The sequence below is a fragment of the Bombina bombina genome, chromosome 7 (genome assembly GCF_027579735.1).
Source record: "Bombina bombina isolate aBomBom1 chromosome 7, aBomBom1.pri, whole genome shotgun sequence".
Lineage (NCBI taxonomy): Eukaryota > Metazoa > Chordata > Amphibia > Anura > Bombinatoridae > Bombina > Bombina bombina.
The window spans coordinates 11,188,959-11,211,916 of NC_069505.1; the positions used below are offsets into that span (position 1 = coordinate 11,188,959).

The following is a 22,958-nucleotide window of genomic DNA, read 5'->3' on the forward strand; positions in this document are numbered from 1 at the left end:
TGGTTTTAACCCATAAAGGGCCTAAATCACCTAACATTCCTAAATTGTTTGGAATAACGTGCTTTAAAACATCAGGTATGGGGGGGGGCGTGTCGAAACAGCAACCAAGATGGCTGCTTTTCTCTAAGGCTGATTACAAGAGCAGATAAGACCGCTGATTACTGCTCTGAGATCTCATTATCTGAGCTATTTTTTAGCAGTCTTTTACAGTCCAGAACCTTCTGAATAGAAAAATATACTTATTCACCCAGATTTCGGCCCGGAAGACCTAACAGATGTGGTGCGCAGCGGAGGCCTTCTAACGGCCTAAGCCTTCATCTAGCCCTCCCCATTATCCTGCAGACACAGGACAAGCAGCTGTATATGCTGAACATTCCCCAATAACTACTAAAAGTTATACCCCTTTCCCTACAACAAACAAAATGCAGCCGATAGAAATATCCTTGGTCATGGCTTTGGACAAATGGCTGTCAGACAGGACGGACCTCATGATACAGCATATGAAGTTAGCATGGAACAGTTCGGATACCTCCGAGATACAAGATCACCCTAAGAAACCACAAACGGAAATATCACCCAATATATCTGTACCTCTGGCGATATCCATAGGATCTAACACCCCAGTAACACACTCACCCGCTTTGTTGACCAATGCGCTATTGCCTGCTGCTGCGGGTGGAGAGGTTGCATCTGGGAACAGTTTGGGGCCAGAGACAGGACAGAGAGACAATGTGTACGTCCAGGTAACTGGAGACCTGCGGTCTCACATTCCTGACATTGGAAACATAGGAGTGGGCAGTGTAAAAGAGAAGCCGCTAAGGATGCAGTTCATACCCACAACTTTTGTCTCGCATCAACGTGAAGCTGATCGACCCCTGAAACGGCTGAGGATTGTTCATCCTCCAGATGCTGCCTTTGCCCGCGGTGTTGGAGATCATGCCGTTCAAGGCCTTCATTGGAGTCGCATACCTCGGCCCTCACTTCAGCTAGAGCCTCGTGGCAGAGTTCAACGAATCCGTCAGATGCCTAGCCAACTTGTTATACAAGGACTCAGATCCGTGCAGCAGTACGGAACAGACCAGTTTAGAGCATATACGCCATTTCACACAGCTATCCATAAAGCCGGAGTGGGGTAGAAGGGTTAGGCTTATATTGACAGCCTATAATGCAGAAATGGAGTGCAGTTATGTGGGGCCGATGACTTTAGGATTTATTTGCAGTAATGCAGGTACATACAACAGTCAGATTCATAGCTATACATGGTCATTAGAGTGCCATATCTATAATGTAAACCCTCTCCGGATTAATGACACTATATTGTGATGGAGGAACTCTGGGGGATATAAATAATTTCGTTTATGTATATATCTGCATTGTTAATCTAAAAACCCAAGGCTACATCTAATAGCAGCTGACCCTCTGGTTTCAAGGAATCTTTCATTTAATGCCATATACCAGATTCATCAAGGGCATACAAGTACTTACTATGTCTCCCAATAATTACTATGCTATATAACTTGGGACTTGATAGCATAGGGTAGTATATGCTCCATAGCTATGTTTGGTTATAGTGAAATATGTGTTCAACTTTACTGTTGTACGTCCCTTTACTTAGTTTTATACTATATAATTATGCCCTACAATAGTTACTTACCTGATCTATCTAACGAGAGGGCGCATTATTCCCTGAAAAGTACCCATCCCTCTATAGTGATTTATTAAAGGGCTAGTTGCTCTATTTCTGCCTTAGAAATTTACATTGCCGCCCTTTTAGGTTAAGGCTGCTCTGACTTAAAGCTGCTGCTTCTATAAAACAAATTGTTAATATACGGGGATTTATTGTCTGTTCTTATTATGAAAGCATGAGGTTAATTTTTTTTTTTCTTTAAATTCAATTACAGTTTGTATTTAGAGTGAATTATACTGACAACCATAGGTGATCTAAAACATACTCTAATGCCATAAATGTTCCTATTATCTCTGTAAAATATTAGCCTTCAACTATCTGTTTTTATGCTCTGTATCTGCCAGATGAAGTTTGTTTTGTATTATGGAGAAATAAAACTGAGGACTAGAATATATTATGTTTTGTTACAGCATACAGGCGATACCTATGCAGTAGGTTGTATTTTTGTGTATTTTCCATCTAGGTTTCATGAGGTTATTACGACATATGTAATTATGGAAATTATAGCCTGATTCAATGCTTGTAAACTTTTGTTTTTTCCTCAATAAAAATGTCTTTAAAAAAAACAAAAAAAAAACATCAGGTATGATGTTGTATCGATCAGGTAGTGTAAGGGTTACGCCCGCTTCACAGTGACAGACCAAACTCCCCGTGTAACGCACCGCAAACAGTCCATTTGCACAACCACGAGATAGATAGATTTGATAGATAGATACATTGAAGGCAACTTCAATTAAATTACACTAGCAGACTGATGTTTCACAGTCAAAAAATATTTTGTTTAAATATTTACACTACTGTTATAACAAATATGATTGGTGGCACTAGTTGGCAAGTGGGCCTGGCACACACGCTGGGAGGAAGGCAACTGCAATTAGATTACACTAGATGACTGATGTTTCTCAGTCAAAAAAGTTTTTATTTTAAATATTTACAATACTTTTATAACAAATATGATTGGTGGCACTAGTTGGCAAGTGGGCCTGGCACACACGCTGGTAGGCAGGCAACTGCAATTCAATTGCACTAGCAGACTGATGATTCACAGTCAAAAAAGTTTTTATTTAAAATATTTACACTACTGTTATAACAAATATGATTCGTGGCACTAGTTGGAAAGTGGGCCTGGCTCACACGCTGGCAGACAGGCAACTGCAATTAAATAACAATAGCAGACTGATGTAAAAGTTTTTTTTTTTTTTAAAGTTACACTAATGTTACAACAGATAGGAGTGATGGCACTCAGGATAGAAGTAGGCACAGTATGTGCTGGCAGCCTGACACACAGGCTGGCCTGGCAACTAAAATTAAATAACACTAGAAAACTGATGTAAAAGTTTTTTTTTACAAAATTTAAACTAATGTTACACCAGATAGGAGTGGTGGACTGACACTGAGGATGGAAGTAGGCACAGTATATGCTGACAGTCTGACACACAGGCTGGCACTAATGGCAGCCAGGCTGGCCTGGAAACTAAAATTAAATAACACTAGAAGAGGACTGATGTAAAAATATTTTTTTTAAAATTTACACTAATGTTACACCAGATATAAGTGGTGGAAAAAAGAGCTATTAATCACACTATATGATGTGGGCCTGACACACAGGCCTGATGGAAAATGAAATTAGATTACACTAGCAAAATGATTTAAAAGTTTTTTTTAAAAAATTTACAATAATGTTAAGCAGATATGAGTGGTGGCTGGCACAGAGCAATTAACCACAGTATATGCTGTGTGAGCCTGAGACACAGGCCTGATAGAAAATGAAATTAGATTACACTAGCAAAATGATTTAAAAGTTTTGTTGGTTAAATTTACACTAATGTTAAGCAGATATCAGTGGTGGCACTAATCACAGTATATGCTGTGAGCCTCACACACAGGCTGAAAGCCAGGCAAACGCAAATAAAATTACTAATAAAAAAAAAAAACGACTGACGTTATAGCCCTAAAAAGGGCTTTTTGGGGTGCTGTTCTTACAGCAGAGATTAGATGAGTCCTTCAGGACTGTAGTGGACACTAAATACACTAGCCTAGCTATCTATTTACCTATAATGTCAGCAGCAGCAACACTAAAGCTCCTCTCACTAAGAAAGCAAGATCGTAATGAATCTAAAATGGCTGCTGCCAAGGAGCTGGGAGGGTCTGTGTGGGAGTGTCTGCTGCTGATTGGCTCAAATGTGTCAGAAGGCTGTGAGATACAGGGTCAAAGTTTCCTCAATGATGACACATAGGGGGCGGATCGAACATCGCATATGTTTGCCCGCAGCTGCGAACGCGAACAAGCTATGTTCGCCGGGAACTGTTCTCCGGCGAACAGTTCGCGACATCACTAAACGGGAATGTGAGGAGGTAACAAGAGAGGAGGAGAGTAGGAGATCATGAGCGGAGCGAAGGGGTCGGGAGGGAGAGTATCTGGAGACAAGGTCTGAGATGTAGCAGGGAGCAATGCAAGTGAGGGCTTTGTGTGTCAGAGTGAGAACTTTGTGTTTAATCCTGGAGGCAAGAGGAAGCCATTGAAGGGATTGGCAGAGAGGTTCGGCAGATGAAGTGCAACGTGTAAGGAAGATGCATTCATTATGGATTGTAAAGGAGCTAGGCGGCAGCTAGGGAGACCAGAGAGGATGGAGTTGCAGTAGTCGAGGTGGGAAAGGATGAGACAGTGGATTAAAATCTTAGCTGTGTCTTGTGTAAGGATATGTCTGATTTTAGCGATGTTTTTAAGATGGAAGAGGCAGGCTTTAGCCAAGGACTGAATGTTAAGAGTGAAAGAAAGATCTGAGTCAAGTGTGACCCCAAGACATTGGGCATGTGAGGTTGAGGTAATGATGGAGTTATCAACAGTTATAGAGACATGGGGGGTGGAGATTTTGGAAGAAGGGTGGAAAATAAGGAGCTCAGTTTTGGATAGATTTAGCTTGAGGTAGTGAGAGGACATCCAAGATGAGATATGAGAAAGACAGTTAGTGACACGGGTTAGCAAGGAAGGAGATAGTTCCGGTGCAGAGAGGTAGATTTGGGTATCATCGGCATACAAATGATAGTGAAACCCATGGGACTTTATTAAGGAACCTAATGAGGACGTGTAGATTGAGAAGAGAAGGGGACCGAGGACAGAGCCTTGTGGTACCCCAACAGAAAGAGGTAACGGGGCAGAGGATGCCCCAGAGAAGGCTACACTAAAGGTACGGTTAGACAGATCAGCATCTGTGACACAGCTCTCTCTTGCTTCTCTTCCTAAGGATTGGCTGCTCCAAAGGCTGCAGACAGATCAGATCAAAAGGGATAAGTAGAGAGAAGTTGCCTTTGGATTTTGCTGTAAGTAAGTCGTTGGTAACCTTAACAATTACTGTCTCTGTTGAGTGAAGGGGATGAAATCCAGATTGCAGTGGATCAAGGAGGGAGTTTAATGTAAGGAAATGGGATAGACGTGCATATACTAGCTTTTCAAGAAGCTTTGAGGCAAGATGGAGTAGGGAAATAGGGCGGTAGTTGGATGGGGAGGTTGGATCAAAAGAAGGTTTTTTGAGGATAGGTGTGACTAATGCATGTTTAAGAGATGTGGGAACTATACCAGTGCTGAGGGAGAGGTTGAAGGTGTGTGTGAGTATAGGGGTAACGGTTGAAGAGAGGGAGGGGAGTAGTTGTGAGGGGATGGGGTCGAGGGGACAGGTAGTGAGGTGAGAGGATAGTATAAGGGCAGAAACTTCTTCCTCTGTGACAGGGGCAAAAGAGCGAAATTTATGGCTATGTGGGTTTTAGATGATTGTGAGCTTTTGAGGGGGTGGGAGATCGGTAGTATGTTGAGAGCTGATTTCATTTCTGATGGCGTCGATTTTGTTGTTGAAGTAGCTGGCAAAATCTTGAGCTGAGAGAAAAGTTGTGGTGGGAGGTGGGGGTGGGCGGAGAAGAGTATTGAAAGTGGAGAACAGACGTTTTGGGTTTGAAGAAAGAGTAGAGATAAAAGTAGAGAAGTAATGTTGTTTATATAGATTAAGGGCAGAATAGCAAGAGTTTAAGATGAACTTATAGTGAAGAAAGTCAGCAGAACTCAGAGATTTCCTCCTGTGTCGCTCAGCAGTACTGGAACATCTGCGTAGGTACCGTGTCAGAGGAATATGCCAGGGCTGAGGATGAGTGTATGTTTTCCGAGCTATGGTATGTGGGACCAGGTTATCAAGGACCAATGTAAGGGTGGAGTTATAGTGGCAGATGGATTCATCAGGACAGGAAAAGAAGGGGATGGAAGAGAGAAGAGGTTTGAGAGAGCTAGCGAGCTGTTGCTTATCTAATCTAATCTTCTGTGAAGTTTAGTGTGAGGGTTAGAAGGAGGGAGAGTTGTAGGGAGGGAGGTGATGGTACAAGTGAGGAGGTGTTGGTCAGAAAGAGGAAAAGGTGAGTTTGTGAAGTTTGAGGTAGTGCATCGATAACTGAAAATCAGATCAAGGGAGTGACCATCTTTGTGAGTGGGAGAGTCAGTCCATTGTGACAGGCTGAAAGAGGAAGTGAGTTGCAGAAGTTGTTTTGCAGCGGAGGCAGTGGGATTATTTCCTTAAGGTTCGCCGGAAACAGAAGTTATGAAGCAGAAGTTATGTTATTGCTTATCTCTCCTAACCCTTACTGGGAATGTAATTTCTTCTGCTTGCTGTGTTTACACAGCTTTGTTATAGCCTATACGTAAGTATAGAAAGTTTCAGTATAGGTAGGGATAAAGACCGCTGCTCCATAACCTGTCAACCTGCTCTGAGGCCGCGGACAGAAATCAACCTTATCGAGTACGATCGGGTTGATTGACACCCCCTGCTAGCGGCCGATTGGCAGCGAATTTGCAGGGGGCGGCATTGCACCAGCAGTTCACAAGAACTGCTGGTGCTATGATAAATGCCAACAGTGTATGCTGTCTGCATTTATCAATGTGCAGCGGACATGATACGCTACATCGTATCATGTCCACTCGCACTATGAGTTTTTTTGCAAGCACCAAATTTGTGAAACTGCACTGGTTATCACTTGCAAGTGAAATAGATCATTCTAACAGCGCATTCGATAAACAAAACAAATAATTTCAAATGACGAGCGATTTTCAGATACCTTCCTTATTTTTTTATAAATATCCATATTTTCATGTTCGTACACATACATTTTATTGTGTTTTATTTAAATCCCACCTCTCTGGGTATGATTTAAGGAAGGGATTAATGAGATATGAGAAGTATATAAAATTAGATCTATTAGTATCTTTATCTTTAGGGATACACTTTAATATATGGTGTAACAAGTTTTAAATTTTTAACTTCTTGGGGCCGATTTATCAAAGCTTCAACTGATAATATGCTGGAATCCCACTTCAAATTAGGCGCAAAATTGATCCACCGTAGTTAACAAAGCATCAAGATTGTCAAATGTTGAAATGTGTGACGTAATAAACGCTCCCACGATATCAATCCGACGCGGATTGTGTTATTCGAGCGGAATACTGATCATCCGCCATCACATTCGACTCTATTTGACTCTCTTGCCAATTTATCAAACATTTGCTTGTGTCTTGGATAAATCTATTTGCACCATGTTTAACGCATAAAATTCAAGACACACTCTCGACTTCGCACCAAGTTTGACGCAACACTTTTAGCAGCAAATTTGAGGCAAACTCTCAAACAACCCACAGACTAGTGACATTTTCCACCACTTTTGATTGGGAAATGCATTATCACATGATTTATGACATCAGCCAATCTGGTTTAAATATACATTTTCTACTATCACTAACGAATCAAATAGCTCAATACTTGCATCACTGATCACTCATCAGAACTTGTAAGTGCCATTTGTTACACTGTGTATTATACTTTGAAAGTATGTATATGTGAAATTAGTATTAAAGTTAAACATTGATGATGACATTAGGACACACAGTATAATATTGATGACAACGATTTTAAAAATCGAATGATTGTTTGATTCAATATAATCTTAAACTGATAGCTCAAAGGGATAGTCTATCTAACAAACTGTAATGAATTATATACAGCAGAAATTAAAATCACCTCTTTACTGTCGTGCAATTTTCAGTGTTTTTCTTCCTTCTCTTGAATTTCATTTTCATTAAGAAATGACATCTTATATGCCAGCCCATTTTATAACACCTGTGTAGGGGTGGTGTTTAAAACTAGACTGCAATCAGTATGGGTTACACAGGTGCAGAGAGAAAACTGTCCCAGCTCTTAAAATATCCATTGATTGCAAATAAATACATATGATACTCTGATTACATGTTATATTTGCAATTATTCCTGCTCAGAATAATAATAAATTTACACTATATACATATAGTGGTATAAATAAACACAGATATATGAAAGACAACATTGTTTAGTAAATATGTTTGCAAAAGATTTCTGACATAATACATATATATATATATATATATATATATATATATATACATATATATACAAGTATGTGCAAAGATATATATACAAATTCTAGCATTAATATTCAATTTAAAAAAAGAAAAAACATGAGATAGTCATATCATGATTTATAGAAATACAAATACACATTAATTTATGTGAAAATATCATATATCAGATTTTTTGTATAAAAAATAAATAAAACAATGAGACATTATTGTATGTTCAAGTATAAATCTAGCTATTTCTTGGACATTAACAGATGAAAAATAAAAGATTAGCTTTAGAGAAATGTTCTTGTTCATGAACAGTAATGAAATGGTATAAATAAAGTTGGAAAAAACAGAATATCCGCAACATCGATGAATCTTATTTATCAACACTTTTTAATTAATAAGGCCGTCGTATGTAGATTTGCGGCAGTGATATCTGGTGATGTCTGGCGAGCGTATTGACTCCAGCGAATGCGCCGAGATTGACGCTTTGATAAATCGGCCCCTAAGTCTTTATGTCTGTTTACTTTGTATTGTTTTGTCCATTTTCAATAAAAAAAAAATCAATCCTATCGAGTGCGCGATCAGCGCCATCTTTGCTCTGTAAAGTGATGGTAAATTTTATCCTGCAAGAAATGATTTTAGGACTCTATGAGGGATATGTATCAAAGCATCAACTATATTGCATTCGCGGGTGTCAATACGCTCGCCTAACATTGCCAAACATCATGGCCGCGGATCTCAATACGATCTCCATATTTATAAATAAAGCCGTCAAAAACACACTCACCAAGTACAGGGCGATGAGCATCGGACTGTTGTTAACTGACAGTCATTGATGACGCTGCTATTAGTGTTTTTCCCAACTTTATTTATACCATTTCACTAAACACCACCACTATACTAAAATGTTTAACCCCTATCCCGCCACCGCCGCAAGCTAAATAAAATTATTAACCCCTATCCCGCCACTCCCGGTTACCGCCGCCACTAAATAAACTTATTAACCCCTAAACCTCTGGCCTCCCACATCACCACCACTAACTAAACCTATTAACCCCTAAACCGTCAGCCCCCTACATCACCAAAAACTAAATTAAGCTATTAACCCCTAAACCTAACAACCCCTTAACTCTAAATTAAAATTACAAGATCCCTATCTTAGTATAAATTAAAACTTACCTATAGAATTAAAATAAACTAATTTTAAACTATTAATTAACCTACCCTAACTATTATACTAAAATTAAATTAAACTACCAATTAAATAAACTAAATTACATATTAAAAAAACCTAACCCTACTAAAATTAATATTTTTTTAATTTATCATTTTTATTGTTTTATACAAACTTACAGTCGCGGCTAATTTCCTTAACATACCAATACATCATTGTTCTATGTGCCGTACCATTTAAATACTATTTGTGTGTCTATTGACATAACAGCAAAAAAAAACAGGGAAAACACATAACAAAACTTTAACATAGCTTCCCCCTAAATAATAGCAATAATCACATTCCTTATAGTACATGTGAGTCTAGGAGTCCAGTTAAAAGTTCTAATCTGTTACAAAACAACTAGGAAACTTCCTCCGCATTGCACCATCCCTCAATATGGTCTAAGGGGAAGCAAATACATATTCCCTGCTGGTGTTCCCGGGGGGGGGGGGGGGGGTTGGTTGTCCGGGGGGAACCCATTTTATAGTATGATGCTCCAAACATTCGGTATTTCTTTGGTAGTTATCCAATATTTTACCAGGTTAGATTTTACTAAGGGCCTAATAATTTGCTGCTGAGTACTTATTGTCTGTGCTTCTATTACCTTTAACCATTTGTAGAAGAACCTTTTTAGTACTTTCTCCGAATCTGGTGGAATTGTATTGTTCCATTATCATTTGATTTATCATCTCCGCTACAAATTGTGCTATACTGGGTACTTGCGATGCTTTCCATTTAGTAAGTAATAACCTACGGCCCTGTAGAATCGCAGTATTAATTAAATTTGGGTTATCTCGCCAATCCATACTCTGATATAAAAAGAGAACCATTCTCTATGATCTAGCATCCTATTTAAAGGGACACTAAACCCAAATTTTTTTCTTTCGTGATTCAGATAGAGCATGCAGTTTTAAGCAACTTTCTAATTTACTCCTATTACCAATTTGTCTTTGTTCTCTTGCTATCTTTATTTGAAAAAGCAGGCATCTAAGCTTTTTTTTGGTTCAGACCTCTAGACAGCATGTTTTTATTGGTGGATTAATGTATCCACCATCAGCAAGGACAACCCAGGTTGTTCACCAAAAATGGGCCGGCATATAAACTTACATTCTTGCATTTTAAATAAAGATACCAAGAGAATAAAGAAAATTTGATAATAGGAGTAAATTAGAAAGATGCTTAAAATTTCATGCTCTATCTGAATCACGGAAGAAAAAATTTGGATTCAGTGTCCCTTTAACCAATATTGAATTTTGGGCCAAAACTGTCTAATTTTTGGACGTGTCCAGAAGCAATGTTCTAGGTCTGCCTCTTTAGATCCACACTTATAACATACTATATCCTCATTTCTATACCATCTTGTTAGTTTTCTTGGTGTAATGTAACGTTGATTTATTATGTTAAAGTGTGATTCCCTCCAGGTAGTTCTACTAGTAGGCTGTCTGTTATCTCTGAAGGTGTGATCCTGGTGTATGTCCCCAGCCATTTATTCTGAACTGTCTGTAGATGTGCTTTGTACGTCATCTGGAAGTTATATATCATACTAATTGCGTATTTCTTTTGTTGAGAAATTCTAATAATTTTTTCTAGGCCTCCTAGTTGCCAATCCTTCCCAAACTTCTCCTGTAATTCATTAAATAGATGCCTAATTTGAAGGTATGCAAAGAAGTCTGTATTAGGTAACTGAAATTCCCCCCTTAACGTTTCAAACGATTTAATAGAATAGAGTATAGCATCCTGAAATTGGATCATGTTAATGAGGCCCTTGTTGCACCATCTATAAAATATCCCCTTCTTGCTGCACCCTGGTTTGAAGTTAGGATTACCCATATTTGGTAAAAATCTAGAGACACACACATTCAATCCTGCCGCCTTACCGATCTTGTGCCATTATCACATTATTGATCACTATAAATTGAGAGATAGCTTTGGGAACATTCTTTGCCTCACAGTGTAGAAGTGCTTTTAAAGCAAAGGGAGCACATAAATCCGATTCTAGCTTCCAATAAGTAACATAACCCCCTTCTAGAATCCAATCTATGGCATATTTAGCCAATGCCACGAGATTATATAACTTTATGTTGGGTAGCGCTAAACCCCCTGCTTTAAATGGGAGTGATAACGTTTCTGCTGCACATCTTGTTCCCCCCCCCCCATACAAAACCCGTACATATCTTGTTAAACTTGTTATAGTCTTTTTGTTTTAAAATTAAGGGCGTATTTTGTAATATATATAATATACATGGGAAAATTATCATTTTGATTAGCATCACTCTAGCCAGAATGGAAATAGGCAAGGCTGTCCATCTCTTGCAATCTGCTTCACATTTATCCAAACATGCTATAAGATTTTTAGCGTACCATTGTCTAGGATTTTTAGTAATAACAAGTCCCAGATATTTAATCCATTCTACCTTTCTAAATGGGCACTTTCTATGTTCAGAACTTAGGCCATATAGCCACATAATCTCTGACTTGTCTACATTGATCTTATAGCCTGAGAATGAGCTAAATTGCTTAGTTATAGCAATAAACTGCTTGATACTCTGTGGTGTATTAGTTAGGAATATCAATAAGTCATCTGCAAAAAGAGATAATACCACTTTATACTGTTTTATATTAATGCCTGGTAATTCCTTCCTCAGAATAATAGCTAGTGGTTCTATTGACAAATTAAAAAGCATGGGCGATAGAGGACAGCCTTGCCTTGTTCCCTTCTTAAGCTGGATGTTTGGTGTAATTTCATTATTTATAATTAGGTTAGAGGTTGGATCTCTATAAAATAACTTTATAAAAGCTTTTATATTCCCTTGCAGACCAAACTTATCCATGGCTGTGAATAGATGATCCCATGTTATGAAATCAAACGCTTTCTCTGCGTCTACCACCAACACTGCTAAATGTGAGCTATGGTATCTTAAGCCTTGTTTAGTATGTTTCCAGCAGTAGTCTAACATTGTAAATACTTTGCGGGTGTTCCTAGCTGGGTTACGCCCAGTTATGAAACCAGTTTGATCTGGGTGTATTACTTTATGTAAGACCTTTTTAAGTCTATTTGCTACAATAGTAGTTAGTATTTTCTAATCATTATTTAACAATGATATTGGTCTAAAGGATCCTGGATCTTCTGGGTCTCTACCCTTTTTTAAAATTAATGTTATAGCAGATGCCGCAAAATACTTTGAATGCATTTCCCCCCTAGCAAAATACAAATTGTACAGACTTGTAAGAGTGGGGGCAATTTCACTAGCTAGCATATTATAGAATTCTGCAGGTATCATATCGGGTCCGGGGCTTTATTAGCTTTTATCTGGATTATAGTTTGAGTTACCTCTTCTTCCGTTAGAGTTTGGTTTAGAGAGGCAACATCTTCTTCTTCTTCAAATTTCCTAACCTCTATTTGATCCCTAAAGTCTATTTTGCTTTGATAATTCACAGTCGGCTTTGTATATAGCTCTGAAAAATAATCATACATTGCCTGTTTCACTTCCTTAGTAGTAGCTACTCTATTCGCACCTATTTTTTTTATGTTATATAGTTCCTTTGCATATTATTTTTGGTAAGCCTAGCTAAATATTTGGCCGATCTCCCGTAATAGCCACTATATAGGGCCCTATTTTTTTGTCTTGTTGGATTTTAAATTGTTTTAAAAAGAGGTCCCTCTCTTGCTTGCTATTTTGATATTTAGTCCAGGCCTGGGGATTGGGGTTGCTAATATATAATATATAATATTCAAATCAGCCAATAGAATTTCAGTAGCTCTCATCCTTTTGGCTGATTTGAACAGGATTCAGGATGGACACGCTCCGCGCCGGCTGGATGAAGATAGAAGTGGCCGTCTGGATGTAGACTTCACCGGTTGGATGAAGATAGAAGAATAGACTCATATGGAGCTTGATGCCCCGTGTTTCTCCATAACCTGTCTGCTTGCTCTGAGGCGGCGGACAGAAATCGCCGAAAATCAACCGGAACCAATACGATCGGGTTGATTGACACCCCCTGCTAGCGACAAATTTGCCTTGAATCTGCAGGGGACGGCATTGCACCAGCAGTTCACAAGAACTGCTGGTGCAATGATAAATGCCGAGAGCATATGCTGTCGGCATTTATCGATGTGCGGCGGACATGATTCGCTATAGCGGATCATGTCTGCCGCACCATGTTAAATTTACCAAATAGGCCGGCATATATCATCACGCAAACCTGTCTGCCCGTAATCGCAAAATGCGGGCAGCGTATTGTAGCAATACACTGCCCGTATTTAACATTGCACAAACATTTGCTTGTGAAATGCCGTCCCCTGCTTGCGCTAGCCCAATGGCTAAAACTGTGAACTGAAACGCTGCTGTTATCTGGTATTTCAGTGTACATCAGTTTATATCCGTGTGTGCACATAGTTTATATACTTGCTGCTTTGTGAGGACTATAAACCTTTTCATTTTCCTGCATACTATTTTATTGTGCTCTTAAGATGAGATTTGAGTATATAAGGGGAGTCGTTTAAGTATTTTTATGTTTAGGAATGTGCATTAGTATAGAGTGTAATGCGTTTGTCATTCTCGCTATGTTCCCAGGTCTGTTTCTGCAATATTTCCTTTGTACTGTTTTCTCATTTTCAATTAACTTTTTTTTTTTTTTATTCATTGCTTAAAGGGACAGTCTACCGTAGAATTGTTATTGTTTTGAAAGATAGATCAACTCTTTATTACCCATTTCCCAGTTTTGCACAACCAATACAGTTATATAAATATACCTCTGTGATTACCTTATATCTAGGAACCTTCTTCCAGCCCCCTGATCACATGACTGTGACTGTTTATTATCTATTTTCTTAAATTTAGCATTGTTTTGTGCTAGATCTTAAAGGACCAGTCAACACATTAGATTTGCATAATCAACAAATGCAAGATAACAAGACAATGCAATAGCACTTAGCCTGAACTTCAAATGAGTAGTAGATTTTTTTCTGACAATTTTAAAAGTTATGTCTTTTTCCACTCCCCCTGTACCATGTGACAGCCATCAGCCAATCACAAACGCATACACGTACCATGTGACAGCCATCAGCCATTCACAAACGCATACACGTACCATGTGACAACCATCAACCATTCACAAACGCATACACACTTATTCTTGCACATGCTCAGTAGGAGCTGGTGACTCCAAAAGTTTAAATATAAAAAGACTGTGCACATTTTGTTAATGGAAGTAAATTGGAAAGTTGTTTAAAATGGCTGCTGTATCTGAATAATGAAAGTTTAATTTTGATTGAGTGTCCCTTTAAATAACCCCCTGTGCCTGAACACAGTGTTATCTATAAGACCCACATGTACTTTCTGTCTCTTTGTGTTGAAAAGAGATTTAAAAAGCATGTGATAAGAGGCAGCCCTCAAAGGCTTAGAAATTAGCATATGAGCCTACCTATGTTTAGTTTAAACTAAGAATACCAAGAGAAAAAAGCAAATTTGATGATAAAAGTAAATTGGAAAGTTGATTAAAATTAAAAGTCCTATCTGAATAATGAAAGTTTAATTTATACTAGACTGTCCCTTTAAGTGATCAGTGCCCATTTCATTAGATTGTAACTAGGTTACACACAACTACTAAGCCAATCACTAAACAAATGATATTTTGCTTAGAGTCAGTCACTGTTGTCTTGTATCTCTGTGTTCAATTGATATCCAAAGTTGTGGAAACAGCACACCTTTCTTTTTCTGAGTGGGACACGGAGTGACAGACTTGCCAGATCTCCTCAGTACCCAATAAATTCAAAAGACTCCAGCCGCCACATTCAATAAAAGACCTTTATTTCTTACATGTAGGATCCCAGAAACATATACAATGTTTCAAGCCTGCAATAGGCTCTTAATCATGTCAATAGGCTCTTAGTCATGTCAGTAGGCTCTTAGTCATGTCAGTAGGCTCTTAGTCATGTCAATAGGCTCTTAGTCATGTCAATAGGCTCTTAGTCATGTCAATAGGCTCTTAGTCAATGACTAAGAGCCTATTGCAGGCTTGAAACGTTGTATATAATAAAAAGGTATTTTATTGAATGTGGAGGCTGGAGTCTTTTGAATTTATTGTATCTCTGTGTCAGTTTATACCTATCTGTGCACATATTTTATATACAGGTAGCCCTCAGTTTACGCCGGGGTTAGGTTCCAGAAAGAATGGTTGTAAATCGAAACTGTTGTAAATTGAAACCCAGTTTATAATGTAAGTCAATGGGAAGTGAGGGAGATAGGTTTCAGGCCCCTCTCAAAATTGTCATAAGTAACACCTAATATATTATTTTTAAAGCTTTGAAATTAAGACTTTAAATGCTAAACAGCATTATAAACCTAATTAAATAATCACACAACACAGAATATATAATTAAACTAAGTTAAATGAACAAAAACATTTGCTGAACAGCATTATAAACCTTATGAAATAATCACACAACATAGACTTTACTTGCCTTTTTCTGCAAACAGTTCCTTTTATGCATTCTAATCTGGACTGATTTATAGACAGGAAGATCTTGTTCCTATAAAAACTGCTTGATAGCTCATGTCTAGCTAGATACACTGATTCATTTCAGCCTGCTTGTGTGTATCTTTGCTGCAACACAAGCGGACAGCTCCACCTACTGGCTATTTTAATCAATACACTGCTTCTCAATGCTTTTCAATAACAGTCACATGACTAAAAAAAAAGGTTGTTATTCTGAAACGGCGCAAATTGAACCGGCCACCTGTACTTTCTGCTCTGTATGTCTTTATACACAATTTATTTTGTGTGTCCTTTTGACTTGTTCCTAGCTGGACAGATGCACTGGGAGAGAAAATCCCTCCCGCCTAGTAAAGACTCCTACTGGTATCGCGCCCCTTCTGTAGAAGTGGAGTTAACCTCTTACGTGCTGCTGGCGTATGTCTCAGGACTCACAGTGCAAGAAAGTGAGCAGGCAAAATCCTTGGAAATGGTGAACTGGCTCAGCAAGCAACAGAATCCATCTGGGGGGTTTTCTTCTACTCAGGTAATTGTTGTAGTTGTTAGCCACAATTAACCTTTACCACAACCCTAGTCCTAACCATCATACTAGTTCCAGACCTAACTCTCTCACAATGTCGCCACTCAGCTATCATCATTGTGGGCAATTAGTGAAACTAATAAAGCGTTTTATCAGAGTGACAGTGCAGATGCAAGGATACATACAGGTGCCCAAATTATAGTAGTGTTGCATAGCAGTGATCGGCAAAAAAACTGTCCTATAAAACAGTCCACTCTAAAAATGCACAAAAGAAAACATGAACACCGTTAAATAGTAATAAAAGAAAAAGTCAACCTCATCAGCTTTACAGTAGTGAGACATGAGCGCAAGATGAGATACTCACCGGCGCAATCGACTATTTAATCATTTTTGTACTCTAGGCATAAAAAATCTCAGCGACTTCTCTGAAACCGTAGCAGCCAACGCCTGGAGACTCATTTTACCAAGTGAGATTAGTTTACCAGAACAAAATATCGTGAATATGTCACACGTATACTCATTTACATAAACTGGTTTTATGTTTTGGTTTAATGATTGTTTTTCCGTGGGGTGAGATTTCATGTTTCAGACAACTCACACAGCTATAGAGGTTATTGGCAAGAACGCCGCTAACAAAACGGAAAAGATAACTGACAGGCTGCTCAAAAAATAATTTAGGCTTCACAACCGCACAAGTACCTATGAATTTAGGCCAATAAAGCCAAAAACAGTGACTGTTACAGCCAATAAAATAGCAGAAATATTAAAATGATTGCTATAATATTAAAGGGATATTAAACACTAAATAAATGCTAGATAGAATTAAGCATTCAAAGAAGAGATTAGTCTGAGAATAAAATGTAGATGCATTTTTTAGAATTTAATTATCTGTTTAAATAGTGACAAAATAAGTGTAAAGGTTGTGTCTATAAAACACTGGGAGCTGCCATGTTGTAACTTAGGTTACCTTCTCTGCTGTGACCAATTAGGGACAGCTATAAATAGGTCACTAGAGTGTGCAGCCAATGGCAGTGAGGAATATAACAGTGATCTGCACTTCCATTTCTAACAGGAACTGAAAAGCTGACAGTTTCAGAATGGAATTACAGGAAAAGGGGACAAAATAAATAATGACAGTATATTGCAGAGTTATTTTTATATTTATGATTTATCATTTTATTTCACATCTCAAATGGGCCTATCTATCAAGCTCCGAACGGAGCTTGAGGGCCCGTGTTTCTGGTGAGTCTTCAGACTAAAGACCGCTGCTCCATAACCCTGTCCACCTGATCAGAGCACACAATTCAACCCGATCGAGTACGATCGGGTTTATTGACACCTCCCTGCTGGTGGCCCATTGGCCCATTGGCCCTCTTGTGAGCTGCTGGTGCAATGCTGATCAGGTCCGACAGACATTTGATAAATAGGCCTCAATGTGTTTAATGTCCCTTTAATAGAGGTTTTATGATCCCAAATTATTTTTTTTCACTTATTCTTGTTTTCCCAGGACACTGTTGTGGCGCTACAAGCACTGGCAAAATATGCAGAAAGGATCTTTAGTGATCAAGGGACTGTGGCGGTGACAGTAAGTGACCAGATGGGATTCAAGGAACAGGTTCATGTAGATCAGGCAAATCGTCTCCTGCTGCAGACAGTGTCACTGCCACAAATCCCCGGCGAATACGCAGTGACAACTGCAGGCGTTGGCTGTGTCTTCATACAGGTAATCGTTTATTCTTCATTTTCTGTTATGTTCCTTTATTGAAAAATTGTTTAAATGATTACTTTTGTTCAGTCTTTACAACAGATGGTAAAGATAGTGAGATGCTATTAAGGGATGTTACTGTAAATAATGTGAGTAGTACTTTTCTTTTTATAGAGGAAGAGGTTTCAAGGGTTTTATCAAAAATAAAAGTTAATAAGTCTGTGGGTCCAGATAATATTCATCCAAGGGTTCTAAGAGAACTTTGATCCGTAATAGCTACTCCATTAGCTGATTTATTTAATCAGTCACTTCTAACAGGAGTTGTTCCAAAAGACTGGAAAATTGCCAATGTAGTCCCTCTTCATAAAAAGGGTAGTAGGGAAGATTCTGCTAACTATAGGCCAGTCACTTTGACCTCAATTGCAGGGAAATTAATGGAAACTCTTTTAAAGGAAAGACTTGTATCTTTCATCCAGACAAACAACTTAGAAGACAAAGGACAGCATGGTTTCACTGCTGGAATATCATGCCTGACTAATCTAATTGATTTCTTTGACCATGTAACTAAAATAATAGACCAGGGAGGAGCCGTAGATGTTGCATATCCAGACTTTAGCAAAGCATTTGACACCGTCCCACACAACAAACTTATTCACAAAATTTATTGCCTTGGAGTAGATGCTAAGATTGTTAAGTGGGTAGAATGCTGGCTTAAAGATAGACGACAGAGGGTTTCAATTAATGGAGTACATTCAAATGAGGCATCAGTTACTAGTGGTGTTCCCCAAGGGTCAGTTCTTGGGCCTGTTTTGTTTAACATGTTCATAAGTGATATTGGAAATGGGCTTAAGGGGAAGGTTTGCTTGTTTGCTGATGATACAAAATTTTGTAACAGTGTAGATGTTCCAGGAGAAGTTGATCAAATGAACTGTGATATTAATAAACTAGAGGACTGGTCAAATAAATGGGATCTGAAATTTAATATTACCAAGAGCAAAATTATGCATATAGGATCCAAAAACCCAAAGGCCAATTATAGTCTCAATGGTACATTACTGACTGTAATTAAAGAAGAAAGGGATTTGGGAATTATTATTTCAGATGATTTAAAATTTGGTACACAATGCCGTAATGCAGCCAGCAAGGCCAGTCAAATGCTTGGTTGCATTGGAAGAGGTTTTAGTAGCAGAAATAGCAAGGTTCTTATGCCACTTTACAGATCATTAGTTAGACCAAATCTGGAATACTGTGTACAGTTCTGGAGACCATATCTTCAGAAAGATATAAATAAACTAGAAGCTGTCCAGAGGAGGGCTACTAAAATGGTACATGGTCTAAAATATAAAAAGTACAAACAAAGAATCTATGATCTAAATATGTATAGTTTAGAGGATAGAAGGGAAAGATGTGACATGATAGAAACCTTCAAATATATGATATATATGCTGTATTACATAAGGTCTGCGCACACAATATATGTTTATATATGCACAGTATATATCAGTAATTAAGTGTCGTATTACATAAGGTCTGCACACACAATAAATGTTTATATATGCACAGTATATATCAGTAATTAAGTGCTGCATTACAAAAGGTCCTCACACACAATACATTTTTATATATGCACAGTATATATCAGTAATTAAGTGCTGCATTACAAAAGGTCTGCACACAATAAATGTTTATAAATGCACAGTATATATCAACACTATATCAACACTAAGGGGTCAATTTATCAAGCACAGTATTTATCAGTAATTAAGTGCTGCATTACTTAAGGTCTGCACACACAATAAATGTTTATATATGCACAGTATATATCAGTAATTAAGTGCTGCATTACATAAGGTCTGCACACACAATAAATGTTTATATATGCACAGTATATATCAGTAATTAAGTGCCGCATTACATAAGGTCTGCACACACGATAAATGTTTATATATGCAGAGTATATATCAGTAATTAAGTACTACATTATATAAGGTCTGCACACACAATAAATATTTATATATGTACAGTATATATCAGTAATTAAGTGCTACATTACATAAGGTCTGCACACACAATAAATGTTTATATATGCACAGTATATATCAGTAATTAAGTGTTACATTACATAAGGTCTGCACACACAATAAATGTTTATATATGCACAGTATATATCAGTAATTAAGTGTCGTATTACATAAGGTCTGCACACACAATAAATGTTTATATATGCACAGTATATATCAATAATTAAGTGCTAAATTACAAAAGGTCTGCACACACAATAAATGTTTATATATGCACAGTATATATCAGTAATTAAGTGCTACATTACAAAAGGTCTGCACACACAATAAATGTTTATATATGCACAGTATATATCAGTAATTAAGTGCTACATTACAAAAGGTCTGCACACACAATAAATGTTTATATATGCACAGTATATATCAGTAATTAAGTGTTGTATTACATAATGGGGCCTAGTTATCAAGCCGTCAACCTCAAATACGCTGGAATTCCGCAGCGTATTTGTGGCGAGGCTGATTCGCCTTAGTTATCAAAGGCTAGAGACCGGCAAAAGTAGAATTTTGTGACGTAAACTTCGATCCGCCAGACTCAGTCCGACACAGATCGATTCTTACGTCACTCCAGATGTTCCACACACAAGTTCGGCACAATCTGACTACTTTTGCTAGTTATCAAAAAACTAGCAGGTACGCTCTGCACTTTTCCGGCCCAGCGTACCTGGTTTTCAAACCGCCACCCTGGAGGCGGCGGATCCCATAGGAATCAATGGGAGTCTGACCATAGCGAAAGTACAAGTTCGCTGCTTCCAGACATCCCATTGATTCCTATGGGAACTGTCTACACTTAACACCCTAACATGTACCCCGAGTCTAAACACCACTAATCTGCCCCCCTACACCGCCGCAACTAAATAAAGTTATTACCCCTAAAACGTCGCTCCCGGAGCCCACCGCAAGCTACTCTATACATATTAACCCCTAAACCGCCGCTCCCGGAGCCCACCGCAAGCTACTCTATACATATTAACCCCTAAACCGCCGCTCCCGGAGCCCACCGCAACCTATATTAAATTTATTAACCCCTAATCTGCCCCCCCTACACCGTCGCCACCTATAATACATTTATTAACCCCTATCCTGCCCCCCACTACACCGCCGCCACTGTAATAAAATTATTAACCCCTAAACCTAAGTCTAACACTAACCCTAACACCCCCCTAACTTAAATATTAATTAAATAAATCTAAATAATATTTCTATTATGAACTAAATTAATCCTATTTAAAACTAAATACTTACCTGTAAAATAAACCCTAAGATAGATACAATATAAATAATAATTATATTGTAGCTATCTTAGGATTTCTTTTTATTTTACAGGCATCTTTCAATTTATTTAATAAAAACTAACCTAAGTTACAATTACACCTAACACTACACTATACTTTAATAAATTATTCCTATTTAAAACTAAATACTTACCTTTAAAATAAACCCTAATATAGCTACAATATAAATAATAATTATATTGTAGCTATCTTAGGAATTATATTTATTTTACAGGTAACTTTGTATTTATTTTAGCTAGTTAGAATAGTTATTAAATAGTTATTAACTATTTAATAACTACCTAACTAAAAGAAATACAAAATCACCTGTAAAATAAATCCTAACCTAAGTTACAATTAAACCTAACACTACACTATCATTAAATAAATTAAATAAATTAACGACAAATAACTACAATTAAATACAATTACATAAACTATTTAATAACTATTCTAACTAGCTAAAATAAATACAAAGTTACCTGTAAAATAAAAATAAATCCTAAGATAGCTACAATATAATTATTATTTATATTGTAGCTATATTAGGGTTTATTTTAAAGGTAAGTATTTAGTTTTAAATAGGAATAATTTATTAAAGTATAGTGTAGTGTTAGGTGTAATTGTAACTTAGGTTAGTTTTTATTTTACAGGTAAATTTCTCTTTAATTTAGCTAGGTAGCTATTAAATAGTTAATAACTATTTAATAGCTATTGTACCTAGTTAAAATAAATTGAAATTTGCCTGTAAAATAAAAATAAATCCTAAGATAGCTACAATATAATTATTATTTATATTGTAGCTATATTAGGGTTTATTTTAAAGGTAAGTATTTAGTTTTAAATAGGATTAATTTAGTTCATAATAGAAATATTATTTAGATTTATTTAATTAATATTTAAGTTAGGGGGGTGTTAGGGTTAGTGATAGACTTAGGTTTGGGGGTTAATAAATTTATTACAGTGGCAGCGGTGTAGTGGGGGGCAAGATAGGGGTTAATAAATTTATTATAGGTGGCGACGGTGTAGGGGGGCAGGATAGGGGTTAATAGGTATAATGTAGGTGGCAGCGGTGTCCGGGAGCGGCGGTTTAGGGGTTAATACATTTATCAGAGTTGCGGCAGGGTCTAGGAGCGGCGGTTTAGGGGTTAATACATTTATCAGAGTTGCGGCAGGGTCTAGGAGCGGCGGTTTAGGGGTTAATAACTTTATTTAGTTGCGGGGGGCTCCAGGGGCGCCGGTATAGGGGGTAGAACAGTGTAGATAGTGTGGGTGCTTAGTGACAGGCTAGCAATAAAGCTGGGAAAAAGCCGAAGAGCAGCGAGATCGGATGAGTAATAACTCTCACGGTCCGCTGCTCATCGCCCCATACTTGGTGCGCGGCTTTTTGACAGCTTTATTTGATAACTTAGGCGAAATTTTTCAGGTCCGCGGCGGCGATGTGAGGCGAGGTTAGGCGGGCGTATTGGGCCGGCGAAGGCAGGAAAGTTGACACGTTGATAACTACCCCCCAATGTCTGCACACACAATAAATGTTTATATATGCACAGTATATATCAGTAATTAAGTGT

At 37.8% G+C, this 22,958-nt stretch overlaps 1 protein-coding gene across 1 annotated transcript in view; it reads left to right on the forward strand.

Annotated features, from left to right (window-relative positions):
* The window catches only part of LOC128635707 (alpha-2-macroglobulin), an 806,957-nt gene that overhangs the window by 606,398 nt on the left and 177,601 nt on the right, over window positions 1–22,958 (forward strand). The window contains exons 26-27 of the mRNA XM_053688833.1: window positions 16,122–16,336; window positions 17,838–18,053. Coding sequence (XP_053544808.1) covers window positions 16,122–16,336; window positions 17,838–18,053 — 431 coding nt within the window. The remainder of the gene's footprint in view (window positions 1–16,121; window positions 16,337–17,837; window positions 18,054–22,958) is intronic.